Source organism: Lepidochelys kempii, chromosome 25 (genome assembly GCF_965140285.1).
Source record: "Lepidochelys kempii isolate rLepKem1 chromosome 25, rLepKem1.hap1, whole genome shotgun sequence".
NCBI classification, from domain to species: Eukaryota; Metazoa; Chordata; order Testudines; family Cheloniidae; genus Lepidochelys; species Lepidochelys kempii.
The window spans coordinates 11039888-11065367 of NC_136404.1; the positions used below are offsets into that span (position 1 = coordinate 11039888).

Here is a 25480-nt window from a genome sequence, read left to right on the forward strand (position 1 = left end):
TCGGAGATTCACTAGGCAAAGCCTGTCGAAAAGGCTAAGTTTTCCCTCTCAGGGAGTCAACAGGCTACTGAAACAAAGCAATAAAAACATCCACAGACTGGGGAGAAAAACTCAGCTTCTGGTTTTAGTTCAGGCATGGTTTTCATTTACAATTACACATACATTTCAATATCCCTATCCATTACACAGACATGCGGGTGGGTTTTTATAGTACTCTCTTCCTGTTCTTTCAACTCAAATCTGATTTCTTTTCTATTTTTGTATCTAGTCTGTTATACTGGTACACAACCCTAAACATGTGGGGTCCTTTTATCTGGTTCCCTCTCCATGGTGAATGCTGCACTATTTAAAGTGCCATTTAAAAAAATAAAGAAGGTAAAAAGGTCAACTGGGCAACTCACTTCCCCCCTCTGTGCCTGTTTCTCCTCCCACCCCTCTTTGTCTCCTCTGTTTAGATTTCAGTAGCTCAGGGTAGGAAGTCACTTCCCCTGTATGTACAGTGCCTGGCCCAATGGGATCCTGATCTTTGCTGGTGGTCCTGCCCCATATTATAGCGAGAACCCAGGAAGGCAGCCCTCAACACTCAAAGAAGGGTAGTGTCATGGCAGCAAAATCTAATGGTTTACCCTCCCTTGGACCAGTCCCCAGCCCACATTGTGTTGAGCAGCCAGCCAGCTGATCAGATAGAGAGGAGACCTGTCTGGAGACTGAACACTCACACCCACAGCAGGACACACACACACCCACCCACAAGCCCCATGCCACGCTGCCCTCAACACAGAGCATCGCGGCAGATTACCCATGTGGCCGGTACCTTGCCGCTCATGCGGAAAAGGAAGCATTGCAGGGGCAGGGGGAATCACAGCAAGGAGACCGGGACAGCAAGTTATCCTGTCACTTTGAACGAGGCTCATCAGATGTTTAGGCTCCCTGCCCAAACACAAGGACACTCCAAAGGGGAGCTCTGCTCGAGAGCACGGCTGTAAATCACTCAGAGCCACTGGGGCCCAGAACTAGCAGCTCCTCAATCCAGCACCACCGAGGCTTTCAATTAACGCAGGACCCAGGCCTGAGGCATGCTGAGCTTACCCAGTTCTCATGGAAGGCAGCAGAAGTCAAAGGTGCTCAGCATCCTCCTATCTCCAAACTATTATCCCAGAACCCCCGGGTAACTGCTAACACGGGCCTCCTGCTTTTCGATCCAGATTCAAGCCCCAGGCAGACGGCCCTTGCCAGGGTGTTGGAACAAGGCCATATGCAGCAGCTTTAAAATCCAATGGGAAAAAATTAGGGATTGGGAACTGGGCAGCCTTCAAGCTTCCAGGTGTTCTGGGTATTCTATGGAACTCCATCCCCTACCAAATCAGCAAGGGAGGGAACTCTCAGCTGCAGTGCCCGTTGAAGATGGTGCCCGATGCCACCAGCTAAGAGTGCCCATGATGCATGGGTGCCCAAACTTTGGCCATACAGGGGGGACACAGGTAACTTGCCAGGGTCCCAAGAACTGCACCTAGTTTGCATGTGTATTTACATAATATTAAAACAAACGAGCCCAGCCCCAACATTCGTTGTAACTCCCTTAATAGCAGAGCCCCACCTGTTGCTGCAAGGCAAAGGGGTGACCATGAGCTGTGTTTTAATCCTGTGAGGCCTCATGTAGATTGCACACCAGGCTTTGAGGAGTCCTGTCCCACAGTCATCTCTGTCTAGCTGCAGGTTTATGGCCTGCTTCCTTGCTATAGCTAATAAGTTGCATCTCAGAGGATCTCCGATTGCTTTACAAACTTCAGTGTAGGTTCACATCATCCCTGGTAGGAAGGAAAGGGCTGTGCAAGTGTAGGGATTACTGAAATGCAGCCATGTCTGGGGTGGATCCCAGCAGCAGTTTAACAGAGCACAGGAATGCCCCCGGCAGTTGAGGATAGGAAGTGAAGAATATAATATCCCGTAGAAACCACAGGAAAAATGGGGTAGGCAGAATAACTACCAGAGAGGAACGTCAGGTCACTGGGGTTAACTCAAACTCTTCCACCAAGTACCATGAGATCTTTACGTGACAAATGGCCAGGACCTGAAGTGTAAGTCTTGTCCAACAGATACAGTCTTTGTCAAGCTGTATTTTTATACAGCATCTCGAGGCGACTCCCACAGTACCCAGTGCTGTGTTTTTGGGATATACTGGAGATTGTAGATACAGCATGTTCTAGGACATTTTAAATTCTGACCAGGAGACTGAGACTGGAAACTGGCTCCCAGGAAAGTTTCTGCATCCCAACCCAGACTCTCCCAAGTGGCTCAGAAGATCTGCACCTGGGCTGATTAACATCCAGACTGCACTGGAAAACTGGCAGGAATATAAATACTGAGAATTTATCCGCAGCCAGTCACCTGCACCCCCAACCATTTCCATTTCTCTTTACTACTAAGACACAAATGGCTGCAAGTAAATTCAGTCCCCAGTGGCAGGCTTGAATAGGGGAGTGGAGACAGCTGGGACCACACAGCTTGCGTTCCCTACAACCCACCTTCAATCAGAAAAATGATCACACCATATGTAAGGAGGCGGCCCTCGGACCACAAAGCAAATCTCTGCCATGTCTCTTATAAGCCAGTTGCAATTACCATCTGTTTACCTTAGCAGAGGCAAGGCTGCATTCAAAGGGCAATCGCTGCATCTCATTATGTCAACAAAGGCGTCTGCCCCTCTTGCGCTCTGGTGACAGCATCCTGCTACCAGGCCATACTCAAAGAAGAGACATCCTTGCTTGTAGCGCACATTAACAATCACACAGAGCCATGCCAAATGGAGTCTGGCTGAATCCCTCTTGCTGCTGGACAGCAGCTGCCCTTTCGCTGCTAGGAACCTCAGCTAGTAAGTCTGCAAGGCAAGAAGAGTAACAGGCAGCTAGACTGCAAGTGTTCCCAGGGGCCCACAGAGCAGACCTGTGAGGGCACTCAGCCAGCTAGAACGCAGACTTAGCCAAAGAAACGGATGCAAGTCAGGCTCTTCCGCTGACCTGATCTGATCTGACTGACTGACGTCAATGATTGGATTTAATGCCACGCAGCAGGGAGGGAGGGTTAGTAGGGAAAGGACAATGAGGGAGACAAGCCAGGCTTTGCCACTGGCATGGAGGAGCCCTGGGCAAGTCTCACAGGGTAACATTTTCAAAAAGTGCCTGCTGACTTAAAAGCCTGTGTCCCATTTTCTAAAGCGGCACCTGACTCTCACCGACTTTCCATGGGACTTCTTCAAAATTTTACCCTCACTTCTCTGCATCTCCGTTTGCCCACCTGTCAAATGGGAAACGAGCGTCACCCCTCCTGCAAGAAGCGTGCACGCGTCAATGTGAGATCTTCGGGCGAACGGCTCACGAGACGTGCAACCGACGTACCCACGCTTCCCGATTATGGCAAGGCTGCAGTTCTCATGCCATGGGCAGCGCAGGATTTGGGGGTCGTGAACCCATCCAGACTTCAGCTCATCGGTGCTGTTGCCTGGCTAAGCGCTGCTCTCCTTACTCAAGGACGAGTCCTTTAGCTCCTGCTCCGCCTCCCACAACGACGAGCCAGACCTTGTAGCCCTTAGGCCAGATCTGCCAGAGAGGTCGAGGGAATTCTGCAGTCCTTCCCCAAGCAAGGCAGACGGCAGCGTGTGGGTCAGCAGCCAGCCCCCCTCACAATGGACGGAGCAGCAGCGACTGACCCCTACACCATAAGCGCCGCTGGGTAGCTGGAAACCAGCCCGCCCACGACTGGCGATGCAGCTGAACAGACACACACCATTGAAGTACATTTAATACTTACAAAAAGGGAGGTGATATTTCAAGGTATAAAAAGGACGGTAGGAAAAGCGGCCCAGGCTAGCTGCTAAGACCAACGACCAACTGCCAAGACGTTGGTAAGTCAGGTGAGCAGTGACTCCACTCTCACTCTCTTGGCTGCTACGGGGCTGCGGCCTGAGCCAGGACTTTCCTGTTTCAGACGGTCACCGTGCTCCTTGCGTGCCGTGCCGAGCCCCGGGCATGTCCCATCAGCCTCCTCTGCCGTGCCATTGTGGTGGGAGCAGGGCTCTTCCTTGGCTGGGCGCTGAGCATCCGGGTCGAGTTTTAGGGCTGGTTCGGGCTTCACAAGCTCAGAACTCTCCACCACCACCGGCCCCGTCCACTCGGGGATCTCCAGACCAAGCTGCTTCATCAGCCTTGTCATGACTTCATCCACGTAGCCATGGATGCGCAGGTCGGCTTGCCGGTCCTAGGGCCAAGAGACAGGAAACCGGCTCAGGAAGCTGATGTCACTCCAGCCCTACTACTTACACGTGCATCCAGAGGGCAGGTGCCTTTCAGCTCTACAACAGGCCACAATCCAGCCCAGCTCTGGATCCACCAGCTCTGGATCACCATCCAACAGCTCTCTGCTCGCCCAGATGACAGGAGCTGGTGACCTCCTTTTACTAGAGAAGCCCCAAATTCAGCCACAGACCCCTAGTGTGCAGCTGCTCTCTCCCCGTTAGGACACGCGGAGGACAAAGCTGACTCGCCTCAGGGGAATTCCAAACACCAAGCAATTTGAGGACTCTCTCAAGGGAGACCTGACCTCAACGATTTGGCTCTTGTTTTCAAGGGCTCTGCGTGCGCGTGTGAATTGGGCGAGGCCTAGCAACTTGCATCACACCGTGGATTAACTCTCAGCTCCGCACTGACCAGGCAACATTTGGGACAGATTTCAAAACTGGCCCTACAATTATCTCGATGCAGAACTAAGGGGTGAGTTGGCGGTGTAAGGAGGCAGGATTATTCCTCCTGGAGTTTAAGAGACAGGGATCTGTGCGGATTTCAGGAACACCACCCCCGTGAAGTGCTCAGTGAGTATCACCCTCAAAACAGCTAGAAATGTAGAGCCTTTCAGCCAAGCTGTGAAATAGACCGGTTCAATCACTACAGAAAAAGTTCTGTAGGGAAGACTCCTGCACTGCCTGGGTCAGGGACTAGATGACCCGAGTGGTTTTTTCCACCTCTAACCTTGATACACTTTGCAGGTCTTGGAAACAAACTGCCTTGGTTATGTAACAGGATCCTAATGATTCGGGTATTCGAGGGAGGTAGGAACATAAATAAAACTGGTCAAATTCTATAGTCTCGCAGCAAGGACTTAACTCAGGGGCTTAATTAACACTCAGGATTCCAATTCACCTGGGGATACGTGAGGGGTTTTGATCCCACCGGAAGGTTTATTTTTAATCACAGATCTAAGGTCTTTGGTAATGGGGACCCAGCATGTTTACTTACTAAACTAGGTTGATTTCTTCTAGCTGGCATTGTAAGCGGGCTGCCTGGCTCCTGGACTGACCCACTTTTGCAGGATTCAATCAAGCACCCACGAGTGCTGGGTGCTACGGCTGGAATAAAACCAAGGCCTGTCAGACTGTAGCTGGGCAGCTCTGAGCTCAAGGCGCCAGTCAAAGCATTTTAACTCACATGCTTCGTTGCTTGCAGATTTACTATGACCAGCTTCCCTCCTTTCCTTTTCGTGAGCAGGGGGAGATTGCCACTGGGTTTGATCTGAAGAGAGGTCCCCAGAGTGACTGACAGGTCAGCTTTCCTGCAGGTGGATAATAAAAAAGTGAACCCGTGAAAGGGAACGGAGCCAGTCTCAATGACTAAAGTCCCCTTCTCTAAGAAGACAAAAGGCCAGACTCCCGCCAGAATGCTACACACTGGTCTTACTGCCCCTCTGACGAGCCATACATTACAAGTGTTATAATAAACTGCATCTCAACTTAGGTTCAGAATTGGAACCTGTGAAACCAGGGAACAAAACCCCATTTCAAATGATGTGCAACAGACTTGGGGGCAGGGACTCTCTCTCTTCTGTGTTTGTACAGCATCTAGCACAATGTGGTCACTACATCAGTAGAAATAATAATGAACCAGGCCTTGGAAAGTCTTGTAAATATCCACCCAGCCCCAGCAGCAACGATTATCCTTTCATTTCCTCCTGTCCCTTTATACTGCAAGATCTGAGAGGCAGGGACTTATTTACTTGGCACTAGTCACTTAATATACATTGCTACGTCCTCTTAAGATGCTTGATCAATAATAAGAAACGAGACCCAGGAAATATCCTTCCCTCTTGGGGAATACCACAAGCACCTGGGATCATCCAACCACCACCTCCCTGGCAAAAGCTGTTGGTTTCTGAATGTTTCATTTACCCCACTGTCTGCAAAGCCTTTTGGTGATAGGCCAGGTACAATCTCTGTCTCAAGAGGAAAAGGGGATCTGCTTAGGGGATGCACTCAATACACTTTATTCACCTTTGACTCCTGGAATCCAATAGTAACACGCTTCCTTTGAGATTTATAATTCTGGCCAGCTACAGTCACTCTTAAGGATTAGCCAGGGTCAAAAGCCTGGAACAAAAGGTCATTGAACTGGGAATGGCAGGTCAGATTCCAAGTATCTGAACAGCCTAATTCATCCCAGCAGATGGCAAGAAGCTTGGAGAGATCTCATAGCAACAAGTTTCATGCTGAACGAGTTATCAGGTGGTTTTATTGAAGTACCAGGTTTTAAACAAAAGGGTGTCAAAACACAGTGCTGCGGAAAGCAATACCTGCAGGCGTCGTCTGCTAGACTCAGGTCCCGATCAGGCAGAGAATCTTCCCAGTCTAAAACAGTGTCTATTAACTTTCCTCTGGGGAAAAAAAAAATCCAACAGGAAACAGGGTTAGCTTTGCTCTCAGACAAGGGAAAGAACAGGGACAGGGACCCAACCGCAGAGCTGCTGAGGAGAGGCTCTTGATGTCCATGTCCAATTAGCTCCATTTGTAAGATGGATGTTCTAACTCCTGCCTGCACAAGTTCAGCAGGGGATCTGAGAGTCAAGCTGGGTTCAGCAAACAAGATTCTGTGGGGCAGATTCTGCTGTCAGTTACACCTGTGAAGCCCCCAGCACTGAGGTCAGAATGTGGCTCTGCAACTGGAACTTTGTTAACAATTCTGTGATGATGGGTGAGCAGGAATGGAGTCCATGAGATTGACTTTCTGTTGCTCTGGACAACGTGCAGTCACTGAAACCAGTCCATACTGGGTGTGAAGAGCTACTAAGTCAGAACGGTGGTATCCTACACACAATTTGCACTGGTGTAAAAGACCCTAGCAGGTGCAGAGGCGTGGAGAATCAGGCCCATTCGCTCTTGCCCAGACCTACATTCCGTTAATAGAAATGAGGAACAGTAAGAAGTGTGTCACTGAAGATGGCAAGTGCATTTGAAATACACACAGAGCAGATCTGCGGATGCCATTTTCACAGAGCCACTTTTCCAGCCCTAAGCCCAGGTTACGATGAAAATCACATTGCAAAGAATCTCCACCTTAAAGCTAAACAATTAAAAACAAAGCTAACATACGTAATGCAAGCAGCAGCAGGACAGAGTGGAATCAAACATACTGCTACAGGGGAGAGAATGCGCCTTTCAACACAGCAATCACACAATGCAGCGCACTTCAGCCGCAACGGACCCACATGTAGCCAGGATTCAGGGAGCAACAGAAAGGGGAGTTTTTCAAAGGGCACCTAGGTACCCAATTCCCATTGACAGACGATGTGAATTGGGTGCCAAGCTCCCATTTGTACCTCTGAAGATCTCCTGCACAGTCTCTGCTTTTCATAGGAGAGAGTTTAACAGACTGAATCTGACCTGAGGGGGTTTGAGTGTAGGAACTCACCCACTCCTAACACAGACGCAAATGTGAGTCGTTGGCCCTTCCTTGAGTATCTAGAGAAGCCCTCCAGGTACGCTCGGACTGCGCCATGTGGTAAAAACCAAAGACACACACATCCAGGAAATGGTGGAGTCCAGGAGTTTCATAATTGGTACGTTTCTGCAGGATGCAATTCTGCCTTTCCCTTCCCCCAAGGCTGTCATTCCAGGATACATACCGGCAGGCACGAAGCCCTCTTGCTTTGGAGACGTCGCACAGCCTGCCGGTCGGCTTGAGGCCCATGGTGCCCACGACAGCGTCCCGCACATACTGCCTTCACATGCAATGAGAAAGGATGCAATTCAGGGTGTGAGACAAAACAAGAGTCTGTTCACAACCATTAACATGCAAGTGCATTGATAAGAAAGATGCTAGAACGCACCCGCCAGGAATGGGGAACCGCGGCCAATGGGAGCTTTGGGGGAGGTACCCGCAGGTAAGGGTAGTGCATGGAGCCCTCTGCCCCGCTCCACCCCCGGGGTCGCAGGGACGTGGTGCTGGCCGCTTCTGGGAACAGCACGGGGCCAGGACAGGCAGGGAGCCTGCCTTAGCCTCGGTGCGTGCTGCTGCCACGCTGGAGCCGCTAAAGGTAAACGGTGCCGGGCCGGAGCCCGCACCCAGAACCCCTCCTGCACCCTGCACCCTGAGCCCCTTCCTGCACTCCGCACCCGTCCCTGCACCCCAACCCCCTGCCCTGAGCCCCCTCCCGTACTCCGCATCCCCTCCTGCACCCTGCACTCCCTCCCGCACCCCAACCCCCTGCCCCAGCGCTACATTCGTGGCCTTGCATGCAATTTCCCCATCCACATCTGGCCCTCGGGCCAAAAAGTTTGCCCACCCCTGTTCTAGACCATGCGACTGAGTAATGAGAAGGAAGATATAAAGGCAGAAAAACACTGAGAATCATGCCCCTTTGGTGCTAAGAGAAGCTGGAGATGAACATTATTGGCCAAATCCATCCCCAGTGTAACTAGTGAAGTGAACAGTTACACCAGGGATCAATTAGTCCCTACACCATAGTTCTACCCATGGCACTCTCCCGCTCAAGGAGTTTAGAGCAATAATTTCAGAATTCAGGATTTGTATTTCCTAGAATCAAAAGGCAAAATTCAGACTGCTGTGACCTCTTATTCATATTTGGCAAACATATATAAACAAGACCTGGCTACAATGGAGAGACCATTGATATTTAAACTGGGCATGACCAATATGACGAACAGATTACAGGAGCTGTGAAGATCTTCTATGGGGGCAGGAGTTAGTGTTCTCCCACTAAGTGGCAAGATTTAGGTGTTTATTCAGGATTTACTCATAGCGCACGCCCTGTGCTCTCTGCATCATGGGCTTATCTGCCAGAAGCTCACGTAGTGATCGAACTTGACTCATGCTAGAACTAACAGTTATATAAGGGAATCCAGAACTGCAGCGACCATCTGTACCCCAGAGACACGCCCAAGGGCTACAGTGCTTCTCAGCACCATGGCAGTGGAGAGACTCACTCACGCTGCCTTTTTACAAACGAGTGTGTCTTGACCGGCAGGGATGACATACTTGCTGCATTTCACACATTCCTCCACAAACATGTTCCCGTGCAGCTCGGCCAGCTTGTCCCTGCAGAAGAAACAGCAAAGGTTAGCGGAAACCCGGAGGCAACACTTGGTGACTCAGGTTGCTCAAGAGACTCTTATTTACAGCCATCGTGGATACATCAGGCCCACCCGGTCTCTAGTTAAGGTTCTGACAATGTCTAGCTCTGGTGAAAGGGGTTGTTCTGGATGAAACACTCCTGTGCTGGAAGGGATCAGGCCATGTGGCCCAAAGGTTTCTGTGATGGCAACGCCATAGGTTGAGTGACCCTAAAGGTGACCCATGTTATTTCCTTGTGCACCATTTCCTGCTGGCGCCCTCAGCCTTGCTGCCAGTTTCCCACAGCTCCCCAAAACCAAATAAACCCACAAGCCTAATCCAGTGCAGCTGATGGGATTCCCTTTGTTAGCATATTGACTCCTAATAAAGAATAATGGCTCTTTTTCTGTATGTTTTTTGTATTGTGGTAGCATGTAGGAGTCCAAGTCCTAGATCAGGGCCCCACTGTGCGAGGTGGTGCACAAACGGAACAGAGAGAGACTGTCCTTGCCCTAAGGAGCTCACAATCTAAGTAGGTTCAAATGAAAAGCCAGCAGCTCTGTAAGTTAAACACCACAACAGCGTTCCCACTCTAGCTGCTACCGGAATACAACTAATAGTAGCCCGTGCACTGTGTATGCATGCAGTGAGGGGCCCTGCCCCAAGCATTTACCATCCAAACAGACAAGACAAAGGACGAGAGGGGGAAACAGGCATTGAGAGGGGAAGTGACTTCCCCAATGTCACAGCAGGCAACTAGCAGAGTCAGGAATACAATCCTGGTTTCCTGCCTGCCAGTCCAGTGCCCTATCCACTAGACAGGGGCTCCCAAGCGGTGACTCCTGTCCCCCTGATGCTCCCTGAGCTTGACATTCCAGCCATTCACTTCACCGTTCGAGAAGGTGGCACATGAGCCACTGAAGTCAGGGAGCCACTGCACTAGACGATCCTGCATCTAACTAGTTAGGCCTCCGGCCCTTTGCTACATGGCCTCCGATGTAGATGATGCACGTTTACCAACCTGCTTGCTCTTTCAGCACCTAGTCCACTCTGAAGTTTCACCCAAACCAACCCAAATGCACCGAGACATGCTCGACTAATGCTAAAAGCAGGCGTTTAAAAAAAAAAAAAAAAAGTTTGGAATTGAACGGGACTGTTCTCCCGTGATTATACTGCCACCACGTAGATGGAACACCCTGTGGCATAGCATCACACCCCACACTAGAGGTACAATTTTCACTGTGAAATGCTAGAGGAGAAGGAAGGAGGAGTTTCAGATTGCATACACCAACCACATTTCCGATTTCTTCCCCCTGTTCTGGACCTGACCTGAGATTTTTATTTGAGATCAGTAATGAAATGGGTCCAGAGCTTCTCTGATTTTTTTAAAATTATGATTATTTTGCCTTTGCGCCGTTCCACGTCTTCGCTGTCAATTACATCAAGAGATTTGCACCGAGACTGACAGTAGCGCAACCTGATCTGTCAAGTACCTCGGAAACCGCCTTCCACTGCTTCTGTAAGATCAGTGCCTCTTTGTAAAGTCCTTTGTTGTGGAAAGTGCATGATTTGTTTTGATCAAAGTTCCCCTTGTGCTCAGTACAACTTTCAACATCTGCTCGCCGGATGCAGATGCAAAGACACAGCCTCCCTGAGTTCGGCAGTCAGCAGCTGGAAGCTGGGCCAGCAGCCACGAGGCTGACTGTAGACTTTCAATAATTCTTCGACAAGCACGACGTACACCCTTAGGCTCCGGTTCAACAAAGCACTTAAGTGTATGCTTAAGTCACATTGACGTCAACGGGCTTAAGTGCTTTGGTGAATCAGGGCCTTAGTGAGGTTTACATGAGCTTATAACAGGGGGACAGTCCCCTTAACAGTAGTAGGGACAAAGAGATTAGTCAACATCTGTTTTGTGATGTGTCCCTTTAAGGTTCCTGGGATTTTGAAAGCGGACACAGTGCAGATGGGAGAGGGGATGACAGACCCAGGGGAATAGTTAATACTTGGGAAAAACCTTGGCTACTGTTTCTTTAAGGGCCTTCTCCTCTTCCACTCTTGGAGTCCCAGACAACAGGTATTGACTCGCTCCTTTCCTACGGTTATGGTGGATCATATTAAAGAAGTTCTGTATTAAAATCACAAATGAGTTTGATTCCCCCTCGTTTAAATTCCGGGTTATTACTAATTAAGAGGTCTCTTGGTTTTTGGTCTCTTGTTTTTACTGTTTCTCTCCCTCTCTGTGTGAAACTTGCAAGCTGCCAGTTGTGTTAATACATCCTAAGACTGAGTCTGTTCTCAAAGCAATGCTTTGTAACAACAACTACTCACACCGAGAGAGACTCAAAGCGATACTCTGTAACAACAGAAACAGCATCCGGAGACTCCCCGACCTTTTGTTGTCTTCAACTCGCTTTGTTAACAATTGTGATTAAAACAGAGATAGAGGATGTATGTGGATGGATGCCTGGTATGGATAATAAAAGAATGATCAGGGAGGTGCCAGCCTAAGAATCCAGTGTCAATCGGCCGAAGAAGGTGTCAAGTGGAAACAACCAGAGGACCCCCAGAGGGCAGACTGGAATCCACCCAACAGCCTCAAGGATGGGAGAACCAAAGAACAAGGTAACATCTGGCAGCACGGAGCCGTCAGGAATGTGCCATCTGCTGATTGATTCAGCAACAGCATGATGAAGCACTTCCCATAGACTGGCAAAGGAATAAATTACTATAAAAATGGACTCTAGAAACTGAGAACTTTGGGGTCTGATTCTGCAAACCAACTTCCAGGAGCATCAGATGAGCATCTGACAAGGCCCTGCTCCCTCCTTGTTTCCAGGGCCACCTGGCCAGTGGCTTGGCATGAGCAACTCTAAGGCTGGTAACTATGATAACAACCTTGCAGAACCTGTGTGTGTGTATGAATGAATGTGTGAATAAATATGAAATTGAATGGAATGTTATAGCTATAACTAACTGCTTACTATGATTCTTTCTGTATTCACAATAAATGTGGCATTTTGCCTTATTCCCTTTAATAAGATCCTGCTGGTTTTTATTTTATTGGTATAACACTATTACCCTGAGGGGGTATAGTCAAGTTGTTACAATGCTCAACCCCCATATAGTAGTAGTTTAGGATGACTGCTCCAGAGAGCTCACCTTTTCCCCACTTAATCATCATTGTCCAGATAAATGGCAAAGGCATCTGTCATACTTTTCTCTGTACTCTTAGTATCTTCAGCAACTTGGAAACAATATTCTCTTGAGGAGGAGGAGTGGTTCCCATATGAAAGGCAGTACTATTAAGTAGAACATATGGATGCATCTGGCTATGTTCAGGTCATTTCTCATGTTAAATCAAACACCTTGCATTAATGGCAAGGTAAATTCTTTTGGTTCTTCCTGTTGTTTTTCTTGTTTCTTCCCTTACAATTTTAACTGTGGGCCTTGGCATTTAAGTCTGTCTGGAAAAGAATATCCAGGGCAAACTGCTTCAATATTTTCTTCAAATTGCTCAGTTTTTGCTACATGGTGAAATTAGAGTAAGAGACGGCTGCAACTCTTTTCAAGTCAAGTCTTTGCCTTTCAGTTGTTTTAATGGCATAACCACTGTTTGATCTTTGCCATTTTTTGGTGTTAATGATGAACAGAGATTGTTCCTGAATGAAACTCATGTACAGCTGCTGGAAAGCCCAGCCCTGGGACAAGAAAAGCATCTCACGTGCAGGCTCAAACTCAACGTTTTGCTTTTCCGCTTCAATGAGCAAAATTTCATTCAATAACCTTTGATCTTGAAGAAAAAAAATAGATTTCCTGCACTCCAAGATGAGTGCGGATGCTTTCTACTTATCAACGCTTGGCAGTGTGAATACTGTCAGACAGACAGAATTGTATATTTTCACTACTCCAGACACTTGTTTTCTACCACTTCCTTCAATCTACCCATTTTTTGTCAGAAATTCACACATTGATATTTGGCAATTAGTGAGCATTTGCCATATTGGTCAGTAGCTTTGACATTTACTTTAGCTATGAGGAGAAACTGCCACCTTCCCAATTCAATACTGAAGCCTAAAAATACGTTGAGCCATCCTGCTTTGGACAGGACCCGATCATCAGTTGTGTCCATGTAATCTAGATTCTAGCAAACCAAGCCCTAACAGGTTTCAGAGTAGCAGCCATGTTAGTCTGAATTTGCAAAAAGAAAAGGAGTACTTGTGGCACCTTAGAGACTAACAATAAGCCCTAACAGTTCACAGGTTCACACATTTCCCTAATACGCAAAGACAGTTACCACCACCCACTAGCCACACACCCCTCAATAACCAACAGTTTAATGTATTCCCCTTCTGTTCTGGGCTTTTTTAGGCAGTTCGGTTGCTTTCCTATTGTTTCAATCACTTCCTTTTTACCATTTTAGAACTGTTGAAATTTTCATTCATAGATGGAAATAAGAGTCTAGTATTTCTCTCATAAAAAAACTTCTTTCAAACATGTGTTCAGATCAGTACTTGAGAGTGATACACAGGCCTTCCCAACACAGAAACTGCACCAGTTAAACTAAACCAGCTAAAAAAACCCCTCACCCCTTCAATTTAACTACTGCAAGTGTGTGTATGCACTAGGCCACAGAAATAAAAATAAAAAATAAAAAAAGAGAGAGACCAGAGGGACCAAATGGGACAGCCCAGTAGTTCTCCAACTGTGGGTCACGACCCCATTTTAATGGGGTCACCAGAGCTGGTGTTAGACTTGTTGAAGTCCGAGTCCCACTGCCTGGGGCCGAAATTGAAGCCCGAGGGCTTCAGACCTGGGTGGTGGGGCTCAGGTTACAGGCCACCTGCCTGGGGCTGAAGTCCTTGGACTTTGGCCCCCCTTGCCTAGGGCAGTGGGGATTGGGCTTTGGCTTTGTCCCCCTCCCTCCTGCCCACCCGCCCAGGGCGGCGGGTCTCAAATGGGCTCAGGTTTCGGTCCCCCCTTCTGAGGTCGTGTAGTAATTTTTGTTGTCAGAAGGGGGTCGTGGTGCAATGAAGTTTGAGAACCTGTAGGATAGCCCATAGTCACAGCTCTCATTAGAACTTTCTTGAGGTGTGAAGTTGGCTCTGCCACATTCAAAAGAAAATTAATCAGATTTGTAGAGAACAGTGTTTTTTCTAATCACTCCGGTCTGACTTTGTCAAAGGGCCATTTGTATTGTTAAGAAAAAGAATTAAGCTCTGAGCTTCCTCATGGGACAAGAACACAAGCAAATATCTTCTCAAGCCAGACAGCTGCTAGATTTGCTCTTTAGCTAACACCATGTCATGCTATTTGTAAGCTGCACCTTCTCTAAGGAAGCAAGTTCCCATTCATACACCTGCCTCACCACCGCCTTCCTTTATATTTTCTTTCTTGAATTAAAATTGCATTCTCGTCTACCAGCCGTGTCTGATTCAGGCACTCCAGCACACAAGACAAATAACCCATTTGTCTGAAGTGCTAGAAATGTTCTGTCTGGGGTATTTTTATTGTAGATTAAAGTTTCTGTCCAAGGAAGAAGCTGCCTTTTCCAGACTGAGCTAATGGAAAGGCAGGTTCCTTTGAGGACATCTTTGAAGCGGGCTTTACTTGACTAAGTGCAGCTCGGTCTCTACCGCCATACATGGGGGGATTGGAGAGACTGCATCCACACATCAATCAAGTGCACAGCTCGCAGCTGGGGGCACACAGCCGTGTGGTTTTGGACTTCATTATAACGAGAATGCAGGAAGAGAAGCAAACAAATCAAGTAAACCACAGTGCTGCTAAAACGAAGATGAACCTGAAACCCAGGACTATCTCCCCCTAATGCCCCTTCTGAAGTGTTACAGATCTACGCAGGAAAGCATAGTTTCAAGGCGCTCCAGACCCAGTCAGGCGCCAGTAAAGGTTTTCTCACTGAAGAGAGGGGGTAGGGATGGAGTTTATTAACCTTACCTAATGAAACCCAGTTCACCCAAAACAAAAACTACTGCAAAATGTACTACTTGGAGGTGACTCACATGGGAAGCCGTACTTGCACAGAGCAGAGAAAGGGGTAAGACAGCCAAGTTAGCCTTTCTGAAATGAGTTTGACGTTCTTAGTCCAGTTCCAAGGGACAGGTGTCCACAACAGGCCACAAACCGCACCCATGTTGGCGGTTTTCATAAAGAAGCCAAGGTCTGACTAGGTTACAGAGACCAAATTCCCCTTTCTCCAATGGGTCCCTCTAGATTAGCACTGAGGCGCATGGACAGGCTGGCCTGGGAAAAGGTTGCTGGATCTGATCTGCAAGAAGGGACTTCAATCTCCAAGACGAATAATCCAGCACTTGTCACAAGCATTACATTATCTGTGTCAGCATCATACTAGTAAAGGGAAGCTGACCTTGCTCTAAGCAGAAGCGCAGACATGCCAACTTAAGAGGTGTGGTAGCCAATATGTGGTCTAAGGAATTTTACGATGCAGCCCTCAGTTATCCTCCTTTTGAACAGAGATGCAGCCCACAGGGACTACAAATCCCAGCATGCAGTGTTCCATCCTGAACACCACATGCTGGGATCTGTAGACTTGGCAGGCCACACCTGCCTCTAATGGGTGGTTGCACTTTGTTCCTATGTGCACGCAAGTTCGGCTCTTGTAAGGCAGGCTATGCAGCCATCAGCTGAACTTTCATTCCCTCTCTATCCCAAGACACCTCCCTACAGACACAATGTAATTCTGTACATTCTTTCTGTACAGCTCCTTGCACGCTAACAGTGCTCTGTAAATATTAGTACAATTTAGATCAGCTTGTGACCAAATGGAAGTTTTCCCATTTTCACTTGAACGGGTCCTACAGACACACACAGAGTAGAACTAGCAGGCTAAGATGACAGCTCCCCATAAGCCCACAAGGGGAAGGTGATGGCAGAGCGCATTGATGTAACCTGCCCACAAATTCAGTCCTTACAGACACAGCCAATCATGATGCTTCCCATGGCCAACAATACCGGCTGCTTTACATGAGCCAATGTCTGCCCTCTAACACAGCGAGTGGGTGCTAGATCTTGTAGGGTAGGTCAAATCCATTTGTAGCAAGACCCAGCACAGCTTTGGGAAGGAGTCCTGGAACTATATGGGTCATTGCCCTTAAACAAAATAAGGCCCCGCCTTTAGAAATAGCAACACAGGAAGAATTGGGTTTAGGGTGGTCCATGGAACTACCACAAGAGCATTCGATAGTGCTGATGCTGTTAGATCTGCCTCTGTCCTAGTCCCACAGCCTCTCCCTCTCTTTAGATCCAATGCAGCTTATTTTCCCCAAAGGCATCTGGCAGGCCCCCCCCAACCACACACTCACTATAGCAGTGGGACTAACAGCTGTTTTAGTACAAACATGATTAAGAAGCCATGTTGCTTCTAAAGCTGAAGGGGTTCGGGCCCCAGGCATTGCTTTCATCTCTGGAGAGCACTGAAGCATTAATACCTCTGTTGTTACAAGCATTAGCCGAGATTTGTGTAGCGTCCATACACACACTCCTGCAAAGCTGCACTTGATAAAAAGCAACAACGCGGCAAGCTTTGATGCCTGTTACAGGCATCTGGGCCCTGCCGGGTCGAGAGATGGATAAGGGGAGGTGCAGTACCGTGGGAATCCAGAACGCACATGCAGGCCATCCACGTTTTGGCTGACCAGGAACTTCAAGATGCCGACTCTCTGCAGCTCCAGCAGCGCCATGTGGGTCTTGGAAGGCCTTGCATTCTCAAAGGTAGTGTCAAACTTGGGGGACAATCCCCTCTCCTCCATAGTCCATACGCCATTGGGCCCCCTGTTTGGGGGGGGGGTGAGGAAGGGAAAGAAATCAAGTTATAACTGGAAGTAGCAGGCATTAAGCAGCAGTCATGAGACACCATGTGTTTAATTAAGGGGGAGAAAGCAATTAAGTTTAATTAAGGGGGAGAAAGCAAAGTGAGTTGCTAAATGAAGGTGACCTGCTACCATGGCATTTCTGTCCTTGATGTGACAAGAACATGGCTGGGCCCTATAGCTGTAAACTTGGTGCTTAATTCAATGCTACTGCGGGCAACGTTTTAACATTAAAAAGTAACTAGCAAGATGGAAATGAGAATGATAACTTCTGCACTGACCCAAATCAAATTCAATACTGAAAGTACAGGCATGAAGAGCGGGCAGTACTGGAAGAAGAGCATGCAACATAGGGCAAGGCCCAAAGGGCCTAAAACCGACAGGGGAGCGCTCAAAGCTGCCTGGGGACCACGGGGCATGATAGAGGTGCAATGACATGAGGCTTAATTTAGGAGCAGCTGGGGGAGGAACCACTGCCTGGCATATCAGTAAGAGCATGATCTCTGCAAATGAGGAAGGAGAGATGCCTACATGGGAAGGGAAGCCAATGGCATAGTCCACAGCAGTCTCATTTCGGCCAAATCCAGAGGCTTGCTCAGTGGTGACATGAGGCACACCACATGGAGTTAACATATAACTTGAATGCTGAGGAGACTGTCGATTGTAGCCGGAGGTTCAGCCAACAAGAGGCTGTAAGAAAGATAGATGCACTTCATCTTCCCTCCACTTGCTCATTTTCCTGCTAGGACTCTGCCCGTGCAGGAATTGCCCCTCATTTACCGCCATGTAACATACACTTATCCTTTAAGTGGCCTCTAGATTCAACCTCAAGAGTACTCAGAGTCACTGAATGGAGAACGTGTGTGTGTTGGGGGCTGGGAGCACCATGTGGTTAGCTGGACACAAATCAGAAATCAAGAAACTGAAGAGACCTATTAGGTCAGGTCCGGGGCAGGATTATACTGTAGGGAATATTCTCCAGTGCTCTGTCCAATCTTAAATGAATTGAGCAATGCCACTTCCATTACTTCCCCTGAGAGAAGTCCACAGTCTGAGATCTTTCCATGATCAAATGCTGAGCCTGCTTGTGTCCTATTACTCCTGGCTACATCCCCTTAAAACACTCTTCCCTGCCACAACCTTTACACCCTTCAGAAGGAACACAGGCCAATGTGTGTTCTAGACTGTGCTACCTACCATGGGACCTTGGGCAGGTCAATTCACTTCCGTGCCTCAGTTTCCCCATATTTGAACATGGATAGTAATACTCTCCTACCTCCTAGTAGGAGCACAAGTCTGCAGTCCAGAGGAGCCACCAAGGAGATTCTGGGCACCATTACATTACCACTTAGTAGGATGTTCCAGAGGAACCCCATTCAGTTTAGACTCAGAATCCCCTCACTAACAAGACAGGCTGACAGAAGCCACAACTACTGAAAGTGAAAGTTACCAGCCAGGAACAAGCATGATGGGACATTTTACTGTGCCAAAAAACAAAGTTTGCAGCCAAAAGCATACCAGGAATTGCACTGCCCAGACAGCGAATGTGCATACCCTGCTTCTGGGGCAGCTCAGACAGGTCTGCAGAGAAACAGAACCACCTGCTCTTTCAGAGGAACAGATGGGCCTAGAAAACAGAAGGAATCAACAGACAGAACGAGGAGGACTTGTGGCACCTCAGAGACTAACCAATTTATTTGAGCATAAGCTTTCATGGGCTAAAGCCCACTTCATCAGTTGCATGCACTGGAAAATACAGTAGGAATATATATATATATATACACACAAACACACACAGAACATGAAAAATGGGGGTTGCCATACCAACTCTTAACAAGACCAATTGATTAAGATAGGCTATTATCAGCAGGAGAAAAAAAACTTTTATAGTGATAATCAGGATGGCCCATTTCCAACAGTTGACAGGAAGGTGTGAGTAGCAGTAGGGGAAAAATTAGCATGGGGAAATAGTTTTTAGTTAGGGTAATGACTCATCCACTCCCAGTCTTTATTCAAGCCTAATTTAATGGGTGTCTAGTTTGCAGATTAATTCCAGTTCCGCTGTTTCTCGTTGGAGTCTGTTTTTGAAGGTTTTTGTTGAATAATTGCGACTTTTAGGTCTGTAAGTGAGTGACCAGGGAGGCTGAAGTGTTCTCCGACTGGTTTTTGAATGTTATAATTCTCGACGTCTCATTTGTGTCCATTTATTCTTTTGCATAGAGACTGTCTGGTTTGGCCAATGTACATGGCAGAGGGGCATTGCTGGCACACGATGGCATATATATCACATTGGTAGATGTGCAGGTGAATGAGCCTCTGATAGTGTCGCTGATGTGATTAGGTCCTATGATGGTGTCCCTTGAATAGATATGTGGACAAAGTTGGCAACAGGCTTTGTTGCAAGGATAGGTTCCTGGGTTAGTGTTTTTGTTGTGTGGTTGCTGGTATTTGTTTCAGGTTGGGGGGCTGTCTGTAAGCAAGGACAGGCCTGTCTCCCAAAATCTGTGAGAGTGAGGCATTGTCCTTCAGGACAGGTTATAGATCTCTGATGATGCACTGGAGAGGTTTTATTTGGGGGATGAAGGTGACGGTTAGTGGCGTTCTGTTGCTTTCTCTGTTGTGTCTGTCCTGTAGTAGGTGACTTCTGGGTACTCTTCTGGCTCTGTCAATCTGTTTCTTCACATCAGCAGGTGGGTATTGTAGTTGTAAGAACGCTTGATAGAGATCTTGTAGGTGTTTGTCTCTGTCTGAGGGGTTGGAGCAAATGCGGTTGTATTTTAGAGCTTGGCTGTAGACAATGGATCGTGTGGTGTGGTCTGGATGAAAGCTGGAGGCATGTAGGTCATTATAGCAGTCAGTAGGTTTCCGGTATTGGGTGGTGTTTATGTGACCATCGCTTATTAGGACTGTACTGTCCAGGAAGTGGATCTCTTGTGTGGACTGGTCCAGGCTGAGGTTGATGGTGGGATGGAAATTGTTGAAATCATGATGGAATTCCTCAAGGGCTTCTTTTCCATGGGTCCAGATGATGAAGATGTTGTCAGCGTAGCACAAGTAGAGTAGGGGCATTAGGGCATGAGAGCTGAGGAAGTGTTGTTCTAAGTGAGCCATAAAAATGTTGGCATACTATGGGGCCTTGCGGGTACCTACAGCAGTGCCGCTGACCTGAAGGTATACATTGTCCCCAAATGTGAAATAGTTCTGGGTAAGGACAAAGTCACAAAGTTCAGCCACCAGGTTTGCCGTGACATTATGGGGGATACTGTTCCTGACGGCTTGTAGTCCATCTTTGTGTGGAATGTTGGTGTAGAGGGCTTCTACATCCATAGTGGCCAGGATGGTGTTTTCTGGAAGATCACTGATGGATTGTAGTTTCCTCAGGAAGTCAGTGGTGTCTCGAAGATAGCTAGGAGTGCTGGTAGCGTAGGGCCTGAGGAGGGAGTCTACATAGCCAGACAATCCCGCTGTCAGCGTACCAATGCCTGAGATGATGGGGCATCCAGGATTTCCAGGTTTATGGATCTTGGGTAGAAGATAGAATACCCCTGGTCAGGTTTCTCGGGGTGTGTTTGTGCAGATTTGTTCTTGTGGTTTTTCAGGGAGTTTCTTGAGCAGATGGTGTAGTTTCTTTCGGTAACCCTCAGTGGGATCAGAGGGTAGTGGCTCGTAGAAAGTGGTGTTAGAGAGCTGCCTAGCAGCCTCTTGTTCCTATTCTGACCTATTCATGTCGACAACAGCACCTCCTTTGTCAGCCTTTTTGATTATGATGTCAGAGCTGTTTCTTGAGGCTGTGGATGGCATTGTGTTCTGCACGGCTGAGTTTATGGGGCAAGTGATGCTGCTTTTCCACAATTTCAGCCCGTGCATGTCGGCGGAAGCACTCTATGTAGAAGTCCAGTCTGTTGTTTCGACCTTCAGGAGGAGTCCATGCAGAATCCTTCTTTTTGCAGTGTTGGTAGGAAGGTCTCTGTGGGTTAGTATGCTGTTCAGAGGTGTGTTGGAAATATTCCTTGAGTTGGAGACGTTGAAAGTAGGATTCTAGGTCACCACAGAACTGTATCATGTTCGTGGAGGTGGAAATGTACCTGACGCAAAGCCCTGACTTATAGATGGCCCATCTAGTCCAGTATACGGTCTCTGACAGGGATCAGTGTTAGGTATGTCAGAGGGAAGACGCACAACAGGGCAATTTCGAGTGATCCATCCCATGTCGTCCACTCCCAGCTTCTGGCAGTTGGACATTTAGGAACTCCTGGAGTATGGGGTTGCGTCTCTGACCACCTTTGGCTAATAGCTATTGACTGACCTATCCTCTATGAATTTATCTAGCTCTTTTTTTGAACCCAGTTATACTTGTGGCCTTCACAACAACCCCAGCAACAAGTTCCACAGGTTGACCGAGTGTGATTTAAAGAAGTACTTCCTTTTGTTTGTTTTAAACCTGTTGTCTATTAATTTCATTGAATTTATATAGTGGCATTGTGATATTTTGTGTCTTATTATCTATCCCTTTCCTAATGGTTCCTAATATTCTATTACCTTTTTGACTGCCACGGTACACTGAGCAGATGTTTTGAGGAAACTATCCACGATGATGCTAAGATCTCATTTTTGAGCGGTAACCGTTAATTTAGACCCCATCATTATGTATGTATACTTGGTATTATGTTTTCCAATGTGCATTACTTTGCATTTATCACCACTGAATTTCACTGGCCATTTGGTCACCCAGACAGCCAGTTTTGTGAGATCCCTTTTTTAACTCTCTGCAGTCAGCTTTGGACTTAACTATCTTAAGAAATTTTGTATCAACTGCAAATTTTGCCACCTTGCTGTTTACTCTTTTTTCTAGATCATTTATGAATATGTTGAACAGCACAGGTCCCAATGCAGATCCCTGGGGGGCGCCACTATCTAGCTCTCTCCACTGTGAAAACAGACAATTTATTCCTTTTGTATCCTATCTTTTAATCAGTTACTGATCCAAGAGAGGACCTTCCCTTTTATCTCATGAATGCCTATTTTGCTTAAGAGCCTTTGGTGAGGGACCATGTCAAAGGTTTTCTGAAAGTCCAAGGACACTATATCGACTGGATCGCCCTTGTCCACATGGTTGACACCCACAAAGAATTCTAAAAACCTTGTGAGGCATGATTTCCCTTTTCAAAAGCAACGTTGATTCTTCCCCACCATATTGTGTTCATCTATTTGTCCGATAATTCTGCTCTTTATAATAGTTTCAACCAATTTGGCGGGTACTGAAGTTAGGCTTACCAGCCTGAAATTGCGAAGATCACTTTTGGAGCCTGTTTTAAAAATTAGCATTACATTAAGTACCCTCCAGCCATGTCACACAGAGGCTGATTTAAGTGATAGGTTACGTACCATAGTTAGTAGTTCTGCAATTTTATACTTGAGTTCTTTCAGAACTCTTGGGTGAATCTCATCTGGTCCTAGTGACTTATTACTGTTTAATTTATCAATTTGCTCCAAAACCTCCTCTACTGACAACTCAATCTGGGACAGTTCCTCATATATGTTGCCAAAAAAGAAAAGTTTGGATGTGGGGATCTCCCGCTCATCCTCTGCAGTGAAAACCAATGCAAAAACTTCATTTAGCTTCTCCGCAGCAACCTTGTCTTCCTTGAGTGCGCCTTTTGCACCTCCATAATGCTTGTTTCGCAGTCTTCCTGCTTCTGATGTACTTAAAAAAAAAATCGCTGTTCGTTTTTGTGTCTTTTGCTAGTTGCTGTTCAACTTCTTTCTTGGCCTGACTAATTATACATTTACACTTGACTTGCCAGAGTTTATGCTCCTTTCTGTTCTCCTCAGCAGGATCTGACTTCCAGTTTTTAAAGGCTGCCTGTTTGCATTCTGCCTCTTTTACTCTGCTGTTTAGCCACAGTGGCATTTTTTTAGTCCTCTTACTGTTTCGTTTTCATTTAGATTATACATTTAGTTTGAGCCTCTATTATGCCGTTTTTAAATAGTCTCCATGCAGTTTGAAGGCGTTTCACCTTTTAATTTCCATTCACCTAGCGTCCTCATCCCCCCTCCCCTTCTGAAGTTCAGTATTACTGGGGTTATTCTATATTGTTGTTATGCTATTAACCAGCATGCACAAATAAGCTATAAAAAGGGGACACCAGATATCAAGTACTTTCACTGCGTGGGTTGATGAAAGTTAGGTGTGGGTGCTAGCCTTGGAGAATCATCTCACTGACTTCAGTGTCTCATCACAGCCCACTTTGGCCACTAAATAGCAAGCTTTTGACTTTGGGAGCGAACTAGAGCAGAGACTGTAGACAGACAGGAGAGGAAACCTCTCACCTCCATTTATCAGAGCGTTAGCAAAAAGGGAGTTTTCCAAAAGTAACAGTTATAAGGCACTAAAGAAATGGACTATTTTCCCTACAGCACTTAACACACAGGCTAACTGGCCAAGTATCAGGGATGGAGCCATAAGACAACTACTCGTTTCTCATTAATGAAATATTTTCACTATAAATACCACAAATACGATCACTAACCCAGCAAAATAACACTTGCACTCCTACAGCATCTGTCCTCCAAGGATCTCCAAGCACTTTATAAACATTAACCTTTTGCCAAACTCAGACACGTTTTCACAGGTGGGGAAACTGAGGCACTGAAAGGCAAAGTGACTTGCCTATGGTGAGTCAGTGGCAAAGCCAGGAATAGAGCCCCCAAGTTCTAACTCAGCACGTCACTCTGACCACTAGCCCACACTGCTTCAGTGATTACTGATATTTCTTCAGTCAGTGCCTTTACCTGAAGTCAGGGATCCCGGAAGCCGTACTGATCCCGGCTCCTGTGTGAAACACTACATTGGAAGAACCCCTTATCAGGTCTGCTAACGCACGCACTTTCCTCTCCAGCTCCTCTGGCGGGTCAAAAATCTGAGGGGAAAGGAAAATGGAAATGGAGAGCCAGAGAGACGCGTCCCCGCCAGCACACCAAAAGGCGGATAAGCCATTGCACCCAAGCCACCACGCTGAACTGCACGGCACGTCGAGTACAAGATCACAAGTTGACTGAAGGGGAAAAAAAAGTGTATTAGCACGGCATGAGGATAAACCAGTGCTGGCTGCCAAACCCCATGGCCTGGTACTGGGAGCCGGCAGGTACGTGGCCTCAGGATGTTCAGATTTAAACCTCAAATCTGCTTCAGTGAGGTGAGGAGTCAGCGAGGGGAGGGAAAGCACCCCCATGGGGGGGGGAGAAGTGAGGGGAAGCATCCACAGGGGGGGCGGGAGCCCAACAGGGTCCCATTGGGGGCCGGGGAGGGGAAGTGCCCCCAGGGGCAGGAGGCGAGCCCAGCAGGGCCCCGTGGGGGGGGTGGAGGGGAGTCCAGCAGGGCCCGTTGGGGGGCGGTGGGGGGAGGGGAGCGCAGGGCCCCGTTGGGGGGCGGTGGGGGGAGGGGCTCCTTTGGGGGGGAGACGAAGAGCCCCCGGGGGAGGGGGGGAGGGGAGCGCAGGGCCCCGTTGGGGGGCGGTGGGGGGGAAGGGCCCCGTTGGGGGAGTTGGGGGGGAGGGGCTCCGTTGGGGGGGAGAGGAACCGCCCCGGGGGGGAGGGGAGCGCAGGGCCCGTTGGCGGCGGAGGGGACCCCGGGGGGCAGTGGGAGGCCCGGGGGGGGGGGCGCTGCTCCTTCGCTCGCACCTCGGGGAGGCCGCACTTGCCCTTGTCCGAGTACGGGGAGAGCCCGGCCGCGTAGTTCACCGCCATCGTCCCGCCGGCCGCGACCAATAAAGTTTTCCTTGTTGTCAATTCCTCTCGGGCAGGGCGAGGGCGGAAGCGGCCGGGCCGGGCGGACTGAAGCCGCCGCCTCTCAAGCCGCCTGCGCAGAGCTGCCAGGACCGCGCCGCCCGGCGCCATGTTCGCTCCGGGCAGCGGCGGCCCGCCCCGGGCGCGGGGCCGAGCTCAGGCGGGGAGCCCCAGGCGGGGGCCGCCCCTGGCCAGGCCGCGCGGAGGCTGAGACTGGCGGGGACCGGGTGCTCTCGAGGGTTTTGAACAGTAGATTTTGGATGATGTTGCTTTGCACTCTGTGTTTTGAACCGGGCGGGGGGGTGGACAAGTCGGAGGGTTGCCAGGCGTCCGGGTTTCCACGGGAACGCCCGGTCGAAAAGGGACCCTGGCAGCTCCGGTCAGTGCTGCTGGCCCGGCCGGCTAACGCAGGCTCCCGGCCCGCCCTGGCTCTGCGCGCCTCCCGGCAGCAGC

The 25480-nt window shown here is 48.4% G+C and overlaps 1 protein-coding gene across 9 annotated transcripts; it reads right to left on the minus strand.

Annotated features, from left to right (window-relative positions):
- Positions 1-25155, minus strand: SIRT6 (sirtuin 6). 9 transcript variants are annotated; one of them, XR_012156235.2, is made up of 9 exons: positions 24923-25148; positions 24035-24297; positions 17022-17204; positions 9270-9377; positions 7945-8040; positions 6616-6696; positions 5478-5601; positions 2634-4254; positions 1-67 (listed from the first exon to the last, which is right to left on the minus strand). XR_012156235.2 is itself a non-coding variant. In XM_073324615.2 (8 exons), the coding sequence occupies exons 1-8, from the start codon at positions 25136-25138 to the stop codon at positions 3907-3909; spliced, it is 1419 nt and encodes a 472-aa protein (XP_073180716.2). In that variant the 5' UTR covers positions 25139-25148; the 3' UTR covers positions 1-3906. The 9 variants fall into 9 exon arrangements, 7 of the variants coding, with proteins under 7 accessions (XP_073180716.2, XP_073180717.2, XP_073180718.2 ...); XR_012156237.2 differs by lacking the exon at positions 1-67 and adding an exon at positions 5289-5398 and having other exon boundaries at positions 4167-4254; positions 24923-25155; XM_073324615.2 differs by having other exon boundaries at positions 1-4254.
- Positions 25156-25480: the final 325 nt, after the last annotated feature.

What these genes read in the sequence shown, in the direction of transcription:
- SIRT6 (XM_073324615.2), bottom strand. Translation starts at nt 25,138, where the DNA reads ATGGCGCCGGGCGGCGCGGTCCTGGCAGCTCTGCGCAGGCGGCTTGAG. An exon ending in AGAGGGCTTCGTGCCTGCCG is followed by an intron (nt 6,697 to 7,944) that starts GTATGTATCCTG and finishes TTTTTTCCCCAG; the next exon opens with AGGAAAGTTAATAGACACTG. An exon ending in CTAGCAGACGACGCCTGCAG is followed by an intron (nt 5,602 to 6,615) that starts GTATTGCTTTCC and finishes ATCCACCTGCAG; the next exon opens with GAAAGCTGACCTGTCAGTCA.